Source organism: Paralichthys olivaceus, chromosome 3 (genome assembly GCF_024713975.1).
Source record: "Paralichthys olivaceus isolate ysfri-2021 chromosome 3, ASM2471397v2, whole genome shotgun sequence".
In the NCBI taxonomy this organism is placed as follows: domain Eukaryota; kingdom Metazoa; phylum Chordata; class Actinopteri; order Pleuronectiformes; family Paralichthyidae; genus Paralichthys; species Paralichthys olivaceus.
Window position 1 is genome coordinate 19,629,937 of NC_091095.1, and position 9,234 is coordinate 19,639,170.

General features: G+C 43.1%; 1 protein-coding gene across 1 annotated transcript; it reads left to right on the plus strand.

Moving 5' to 3' along the window:
• The first annotated feature begins 135 nt into the window (after positions 1-135).
• On the plus strand, positions 136-8,738 carry aasdh (aminoadipate-semialdehyde dehydrogenase). The gene is made up of 14 exons (XM_069522383.1): positions 136-500; positions 867-987; positions 1,249-1,535; positions 1,622-1,814; positions 2,204-2,433; positions 2,522-2,628; positions 2,712-2,884; positions 4,272-4,602; positions 4,687-4,799; positions 4,885-5,599; positions 5,683-5,846; positions 6,871-6,996; positions 7,091-7,222; positions 8,195-8,738. The coding sequence occupies exons 1-14, from the start codon at positions 259-261 to the stop codon at positions 8,597-8,599; spliced, it is 3,339 nt and encodes a 1,112-aa protein (XP_069378484.1). The 5' UTR covers positions 136-258; the 3' UTR covers positions 8,600-8,738.
• The last annotated feature ends 496 nt before the right edge of the window (positions 8,739-9,234 follow it).

Here is a 9,234-nt window from a genome sequence, read left to right on the forward strand (position 1 = left end):
AAATTCACATGCGCACATATACACATGTTATTATTATTATCACACTATTATTATCACCGTTATTTTTTGTTATTGTTGTTGCTGTTAGAGTATATCTGATCATTCCTTGTTTGTGCCATTGAACTAACCATTAGCGACACGTCATCTTCAGGCGACAAACATGCTCTGTCCGGATATAAACAAAATCTCTGCAGACTGAATTTAACAACATATGATCGAAACCATGTGATTCTGGAGTCAACGTTCAGAGAGTGAAGTATGGCTGCAGGGACGCTGCAGGAGCTCGTGTCCGCCGCCGCCTCTCTGCACCCAGACCGGGAAGCGGTGACATACGATAGCGGCGGCTCGGTGCCCGGGAGCCCGGTGTCTCTGCGGTACCGAGAGGTGGTGGAGCTGTCCGCCGATCTGTCTCATGTTCTGCGGGACAACTGTGCTGACTGTAACGGAGTCATTGGGCTGTACTGTAGTGATGATCTGCTCATACCAGTGTGGATCCTGGGGTGAGTTGACTGTGTGTGTGTGTGTGTGTGTGTGTGTGTGTGTGTGTGTGTGTGTGTGTGTGTGTGTGTGTGTGTGTGTGTGTGTGTGTGTGTGTGTGTGTGTGTGTGTGTGTGTGTGTGTGTGTGTGTGTGTGTGGGTGGGTGGGTGGGTGGGTGGGTGGGTGTCTGTCTGTCTGTCTGTCTGTCTGTCTGTCTGTCTGTCTGTCTGTCTGTCTGTCTGTCTGTCTGTCTGTCTGTCTGTCTGTCTGTCTGTCTGTCTGTCTGTCTGTCTGTGTGTGTGTGTGTGTGTGTGTGTGTGTGTGTGTGTGTGTGTGTGTGTGTGTGTGTGTGTCTATGAGTCTATGAATGACTCTGTGCTGTTGTCAGGATCCTTCAGTCTCCAGCTGCCTACGTCCCACTGGACCCAGAGGCTCCAGGACTTCTCTCTGCCAGAGTCATGAACCAGTGTCGCCTCAAGTACTGTGCTGTGAAGACTGACCTCCTGCCGGTGGAATATTTCATATTTTATTAATATTAATATTAATACACATCAAATTACAGATAAGATGCACATATAATATTTAAAGATGTGTTCAGGTTCAGCTAAATAAAATGTTGTTTCTCTCTGGATTGATTGAGACATTGTAAAAAAAGGAGATAACATTAGTTGTGTTTTTTAAAAGTTCCAACGTGACATTATTTGAAATCTTCCCTCTTTATTGGAGCTCTATGAATATTTACATTGAATTTCTCTTCTTTTTCCATCCAGCGTTTCCAGACGGCTGTTGTTAAACACATGTCTGTTGATGTGTGTGTAGTGCTGCCTAAGTTTAAACTGACAGTGGTCACGCTGCTGCCTGTCACTGAACACAATCCAGTAACACAACAGACTGTGTTGAAGACAGATGCTGCTGAAGTCTGTGATACAGCTCTGGTGCAAAAGGACTGTGGCCACAAGGACTTGGCGTATGTGCTGCACACATCTGGAACCACTGGCTTTCCAAAGACTGTGAGGGTACCACACAAGTGTATACTCCCCAATATACTGCAGCTGAGGTCAGGATTTCTACCTTCATGCCTCTATCTCCTGCTCTGGAGCATCATTTTAAAAAGTATTTAAAACTGCACCTCTCTTTGCTCAGATCGTTGTTTCAGATGAGAGCAGATGATGTGGTTTTCATGGCCTCGCCTTTAACCTTTGACCCCTCTGTGGTGGATATCTTCCTGGCCTTATCATCAGGGGCTCAGCTCCTCATTATCCCCTCTGTGATCAAGAAAATGCCCAATCGACTGGCTCAGCTGCTGTTCAAGCATCACAACACGACGGTGTTACAGGCAAGAAGGATTTCGATTTCAACGGTGTCTCAAGGATACTGATATTGGCATGCTTTGATAAAACTACAAAGACCAACACAGAGCTGATAACCACACTCAGCTTGTCTGTGGGAAAAACTAAGGATACATTCTGTAGTTTGTGAGATAACATGGCGTATCGAGGGTTATTTTCTACTAGGCTACTTTACCTTATCTTCAATTCTAGAGAAGTGTGAGGAATTCATGGGACCCCCGTATCCCTTCATATCTGTCACACTTGACATAGTGCTTCAGTGTCATTCATTACATTTTTTAAACCTGCAGGAAATCCTGATCAATACTTATTTTACCTGGAATGGCCCAGACAAACTTTATATCCCATTTAATGTAGTGTTTTCCTGTTTCCGCAGGTCACGCCCACTCTGCTCTGCCGCTTCGGGCCCCGTGTCCTACAACAGGAGGTGTTGTCGTGCGGCTCCTCGCTGCGGGTGTTGGCTCTGGGTGGAGAGGCCTGTCCCTCGCCGGCTCTGCTGAGGAGCTGGAGGCACGAGGACAACAAAACCCACTTCTTCAATATCTATGGTGTCACTGAGGTGTCGTGCTGGGCCTGCTGCTACAAAATACCACAGTCCAGCAACCTGTGAGTGCTCCTCTTTGAAATTATTTCTGAAATCTAAACGTTCATTTGAGCTGAAGTAAAAACAACTTTAACATCACTGATCCTCCAGCTCGGCGTCCTCAGTGCCTCTCGGGACGCCTCTGATGGACACAGTGGTGGAAGTCAGAGATGAACATGGTGGCGTTGTTACCGAGGGTGAAGGACAGGTGTTCATAGGTGAGAAAGATCTCACTGTGACACACACACATGCATGCAGATTTTACTTTGGTGAAGTGAATCCATGTGACCTGTGTTTGCAGGTGGAGAAGACAGAGTGTGTCTCCTGGACAACGAGGAGGATGTTATCCCTGGGACAATGAGAGCCACCGGAGACTGGGTGAATGTTAAAGATGGACAGCTGTTCTACCTGGGACGGAGAGACAGGCTGATAAAACGCCATGGGAAACGGGTGAACTTGGACGGCTTGCAGCAGGTACAGTGTTCTGTATGTATAAAGTGTATTTGGCCAATTGTATTTATTTATGTTCTGTGTCATATTTAATTCTTAGTTTCTAGAAAGAGAATTTGATGAATAAATAGTAAAGTATTTTTCACTTAATTCACACACTGTACATCAAAATACACAAATCAAAGGCAGTAAAAAGGTATTTATTGATGGTCTATCATAAACTACTGATAATGTAGCTCACACTGTAGGTGTAGCTGTTGTCTTGATCTCAACAATAGCGGGATTATGTAGTTTTGAAGCTTGCAGGTCTCGGCCTAGAGAGAGATGTGTGATCTGTAGCTAAAGTCAAAACAGGAACCGTTGAGTTTATTGGCCACATGGTGGCAGTGCAACAAACTACAGTGACACCTTAAAACCTTGTTAACCCAGAGCAGGAGCAGTTGGAGTTGGGTTCTTTGTTTAGCTTCATTTTGGTCTTCACCGACTGCTGTGAAAAGCATCTGATATGTTAGCTGCTCAGTGCTCCACAATGTTCATTTGCTGTTTTTTATTTTTTTATTTTATTTTTTGCACTTACAGGAATAGTGAGTGAACCAAAACAAGAAAAAAGAAAGAATCTAAAACGCTCTGTAGAGGGAAGTAGAAATGCAGGGCTGAAGAGTGACTCTTTTACATTGATTGATTATGTTAATCAGTGAGGACTTGAGAGGCCAGTACTCCAGCAATTTTCAATTAAGCATTTTCAATGGGTTTAAACATTGTTATTGTGTGTGTACTGCTACAGATCAAAGGCAAAACAAAGTAATTAAAAACATTATGAAGTAGAATGATTCAGTGGAGCAGATACCACCACCAAGGCCCAACAGTCTCCTTAAATTCAATCAACCTGCACCAAATTACACACTCACAGATATTTAATTCACTGTTTCATCAAGATCCATGAATGATTCCCTGGGAAATCAATGAAAATGTCAATTTTAAAGAAAAAGTAAATTGTAAATTAACTTCCTTGACCCATACTGCATTCTTTCACTCTGTTTTGTGGAAATCTGCTGAGAATTTTTGCATAATCATGCTTTGAAAGAAACAAACAGTCATTGGGATGAAAACATAACCTCCTTGAGGGAGATAATCAAATAAAACTCAAGAGAACAGCAATAAAATGCATATTATTAATGAATCCATAAATCTTCCTGTCTGTCTTTTCTCGGGGGATTTTCTTTAACCCTGGTGAACGGGCATTTGTAGGTTTGCTTTAAAACTGTTAGCATACCTCGGTCTGCATTTTATCAGAGAAGAAGAGACCTATTTGACTTTAAATCACCAAATAAACAGCGGAGGACAATTCTTTCTTTGTCTGCAGACTATTTGGATGATAGACATGTTTACGTTTAATCTCCCCCTCCTTCAGCTCATATTGAGTCTGCCTCAGGTGGAGGCCTGTGCTGTGGGTCTGTTGGAAGGCGTTCGGCTGCTTGCCTTTGTCGTGGCGTCCACATCTGGAGGCCAGAAAGCAGCTGCTCCTCTCCCCTCTCCTGCACAGCAGCACGTGGAGAAATCCCCCTCAGCTCTGGCTCAGCATCGGGACGACCTCCACTCTCCCGTACTCCAGCGGGAGCAGACGAGCAGTGCGGACGGGGATCTGAGCAGGCAGATTGTGGACCAGCTGTCTTTGCTGCTGCCGTCACACAGTGTTCCTGACACAATGCTGCTGGTCCCGGCCTTATGCCTGACGCCTCATGGTGAGCAGCAGGTCACTCCAGAGGAGACACAGCAGTTCACTCATTCAGCATTATAGGGATTCTTATATTGGTTTTTTTCGGCAGGCAAAGTAGACATGGAGGCACTTATGAAAATATACCAAAGAAAAAAACGGTGTCTAGAGGCTCCACAGGGAGATTTCAACAAACTAAAGCAAACCCTTCAGTCTCTGTGGCAGGTATTTCCACACTTTTAAAGACACAGCTGCACATTTAAATGTCTGTATATGTTCATCTTCAGCTTTGTGTCCCATAAAACAACAGGATACTTTAGGTTTACCTGAAGATGTGACCGTTGATGAGGAATCCAACTTCCTGTTGAGTGGAGGAGATTCTCTGAAGGCGCTGCACCTCTGTGAGGACATCCTCTCCGCTGTGGGAGTCACCTCACCTGAACTCCTGGAGGTTGTACTTGACGGCAGCTTTTCTGACATCCTGCGCTACATTGCCAGAGTGACACTGATGCCGCCACACGAGAACAGCCCATCATCACGTCCAGAGTCCAAGAAACGGCACGCTGATGCTGCGTCTGTTGTTTTAGCGAAGAGACAACACAGAGAGTCTCAGTCTGCAGCAGAAGAGAGGCCGCAGGGGGAGAAACAGGCTTTTAAAGTTATAAGACGAGCAGGAGAGGTGATAGAGATGAACGTCAGAAATGAAGAGACCAGATCAGTCTTTCAGGCTGATGCAATCGCAGAAAACAATTTAAGTAAGAAAACGAGAGATGATGCTGTGGGCCTCTGTCTGAGCTGGTCCTCAGACACAGGCAGATGCGTGGATGCCTCGCCGGTGCTTCTCATCCATGAAAGAACAGATCACAGGTCAGATGAGGCCAAAATTACCGTGTTCATTGGCTCTCACTCTCACAGGATCCAGGCTCTAGACTTGGACACTGGGAGCCTTCTGTGGGAGCGAGTACTTGGGGACAGGATCGAGGCGTCTGCGGCTGTGTCTCACTCTGGGACGTTGGTGATTGTAGGTCTGTAACTACTTTCCACATATCTTGTTTTGATACTGAAATGTCAGTCACTGTCTTCAAGCTTTATGTCTGTATTTTCCCAGGTTGCTATGACGGCTGTGTTTATTTCTTGTGTGCTGCATCTGGAAAGACGCAGTGGATATTTGAGACGGGAGACGCCGTGAAGAGCTCTCCTGCTGTGGATCCTCACACAGGTCTGGTGATAGTGGGCTCTCACGATGGACACGTTTACGCCCTGAACCCGAAGGTGAGTACTTTGGACAGAAAGCAACTGATACAAAACATGGTGTGGGGATTCAGTACATATTCAGTGCTCCCAAATAAGCAGAATCCACCTTTAATTTATCTATTATTTTGCTCAAACTTTAGAAATAGACACAGATAATATTGCCAGTTCTCCCAGAAGTTTGAGGCCAGTGTCTTGTATTATGATAATAATTGATACAGGATTAATACGTTTATTAAAAAGGATATATATAAATATATATATTTATATATATGGTTGGAGTCCTGTTCCATGGAGCAAAGTTTAAACTTCTTTAACTTAAAAATCATCAAAGTGTGTTTTTGAGCAGCTCTAGATAATTTACACAACTATTCTGCTTTAAAATTTTATTCAGGTGCATTTGTCATCGTCAATATTTTATTCTATTAGTTTATCAGCTCTATCAGTTTGGCTGTGGGTCCTTAAAAAAATGTAAAATGTTTTGAAGAACATTTTACAAAAAAAGGTAGTAACTTTTTTAGGCCCATCCTCTGCCAAAGGCCACCGCAAAAATGTCCCGACTCTGCTCAACCAAAAATTAGACTTGTTCCAGTATATGCTGCATCAGTAAAACCAATGTGTTTCTAGCCTGCCTGCGAGTTAGTGTATGAACATGAGTAAGCTTAAATTTATCAGTAAGTGGCTTGATTTCTCGTGGTGGTTGAAATCAGTACCCGGAAGTGATTATGAGAATCATGCTGTGAATCGAAAGTCTTTGAAACTCAAGACAATGGGGATCAAGGCAGCGGAAACTAAAGGACATTAATGTGTTAACTTGGAACAAGTGTATTTCCTTTTTGAGTGGTATTAAAAAGGTCTTACAAAGTCTCATAAGACACCTGTTCATTAAAGAGCTAAGTATTGTTTTTTAATCAGTGGTTCCTGAGTTGAACTAATGTCTGTCTCATCATGTCTGCTGTGATCTTTTGGCCTTTGTATCTTTTGTCATGGATGACCAAAGCTGTTTCCCCTCCCGGGTTTAATAAAGTGTGTGTTGTGTTTTTAGCTTAAGCAGTGTGTTTGGAAGCATCACTGTGGTGGTGGAGCTGTGTTCTCCTCCCCCTGTCTCCACCCCTCCCTCAGACAGCTGTACGTGGCGTCACTGGGGGGTCACCTCCTCTGTCTCAACCCAGTGAGTGAAGAAAATCCCAGACTCAGTCATTTTGTTGAATGGAGGACATATAGACAGGGGGTCAAACATGTAGTTATGTGTTTCTGTTTCTCAGGACAGTGGAGAGGTCCTGTGGTCCGACTGCAGAGACGTCCCGTTCTTCTCATCACCAAACTGCTCCTCTGGTCTTGTTGCGATCGGCTCTGTGGATGGAAACATCTGCTGCTACAGCAACACGGGGAGCCTGGTGAGAAGCAGAACTCAGACTCTGTCAGAAGTAGTAGTTTATGGTTGCCTTGGTTCAGGATTTAATATGTGGATGGCAACAAGCCAAAGGTTTGACTCCTTGAATAAAAACAAACATTGCAGAACCATAAAAGATCTAAACTGATCCTGTAAAGTACAAAACAATGTTTTCTTTTATTCTGCCACTTAAGGATTTACCTTAGAAAATAAATAACGGTTTTCTGTTGGTACTCCAGATTGGGCTCAAGTTATGGTAAGAATAAATGATAGATGGATAGATTGATGGATAAACGTTTTGTGGATTCAAATACAGACTTCTGCATGTGATGCTTTTTGTGTTCATTACTGTTAATGTAAACTGGGGGAATTGACCATTGTCGGATTTGATTATAGTCAGTTTCAGTTTGACAGCATTATTTGGTGATAATTAATATCTAAATATATAAAAAGAGAAATCTTCTATGTGATGTGTGAGCTAATATGATGCAGGTGTTCACTCTGTCTTTGCCATTTGAAACAAAAGTAAGAGTGCATCATTTTGTGTTAAAGTTAGAATCCCTCCAATTTTCATGAAATCAAACCCCCTTGTCAACACATTTTAGTTTTGGTATTCTGTTCAGAAATACATGTGCATTCTGTGATAATGTCTTCATATAGTAGGTGGTGCAGTCTGTCAGTCCTGGGCTGCACATGAGGAATTCAAAGGAAAAAGTACATGTAATAGAGCCTTACTGTTTATTCTCATACATATGAGTTAAAGCTTGAACTAGTTACTGCTAATGCTCAAACAAAATCCCTCTTCAGCTGCTGCGTTTGAGTTAAATCACACCTGCTGTTACCACAGTTACCAGGACTGAAACCTCAACTATTTTGACATTTGCAATTTTCCGCAGACTGCAAACTTTCCTGCTGTGAAAACTGAAACAAAAGCAGTTATTACATCCTGTGGTGTGACTCTTGTATTTTTCTCCAGATGTGGAAGTTTTCAACAAATGGACCCGTCTTCTCGTCTCCGTGTCTCACACCGGACCAGCAGAGGATTCTGTGTGGATCACATGACGGTCACCTGTACTGTTTAAACTTAGCCGACGGATCTTTAGTCTGGACTTTCCAGACGTCAGGCAAAGTGTTCTCCAGTCCGTGTGTGTTCCACGGCTCGGCTGTGGGCAGGAGGGGGGTGCTGGTGGGCCTGGCCTCGACAGATGGCACAGTCTGGATTCTGGATGGTGAAAACGGACAGATGCTGGCCTCACACTCTCTACCAGGGGAACTGTTTTCCTCCCCAGTCGTGTACAAACGGTCGCTTGTTATTGGGTGCCGCAATGACTATGTGTATTGTTTAAAGCTGACTGTCAAAGAGAAAGCACATAAGGATTAAATGTACTTTTGTACTGATTTTATTGTAAAAAAAAAAAATCTTTATATCTGAATCAGAGGAAAGAAAATTTGATTTATAGTTTTTAAACATGTTTATATGCCCCATGCCTTTTATATAATAAAAAACATATTTAAAGGTACAGTGTGTATAATTTTGTGATATCTAGTGTTGAAATTGCATGTTGCAGCTGAACACCACTCACCTCACCCTCTCCTTCCAAACATGAAAAAGAACCTGTGGTAGCCTTCAGTTGTCATAAAAACTCAAAAGGTGTTTAGTTTGTCCAGTCTGGACTAATGTAAAAAACACGGCGGCCTCCGTCACAAACCCAAGAAACCAATCCTATCAGCTTGTGGGTGGAGAAAGGCTCCTGAACTGCAGGTATCACAGAGAGGGGAGGAGATGTGGAGCAGGGGTGGGGTCATATTAGCACATTTATACATGAAAGCCATTTTAAGGTCTTTAGGGGATTTTTTACTTAATACAAAACGACATATGGGATGAGAATCTGTCTTTTATTCACACATGTTCTATAACTAATCACTGTTCAATTCAGTTTAAACAGATTACATTATTCAAATATTCACAAAGGTCTCTCCCATGTGTGAAAAATGTATCTCAGAGGACTGTAATCT

What these genes read in the sequence shown, in the direction of transcription:
- aasdh (XM_069522383.1), top strand. Translation starts at nt 259, where the DNA reads ATGGCTGCAGGGACGCTGCAGGAGCTCGTGTCCGCCGCCGCCTCTCTG. An exon ending in TGGGACGTTGGTGATTGTAG is followed by an intron (nt 5,600 to 5,682) that starts GTCTGTAACTAC and finishes GTATTTTCCCAG; the next exon opens with GTTGCTATGACGGCTGTGTT. An exon ending in TTTACGCCCTGAACCCGAAG is followed by an intron (nt 5,847 to 6,870) that starts GTGAGTACTTTG and finishes TTGTGTTTTTAG; the next exon opens with CTTAAGCAGTGTGTTTGGAA.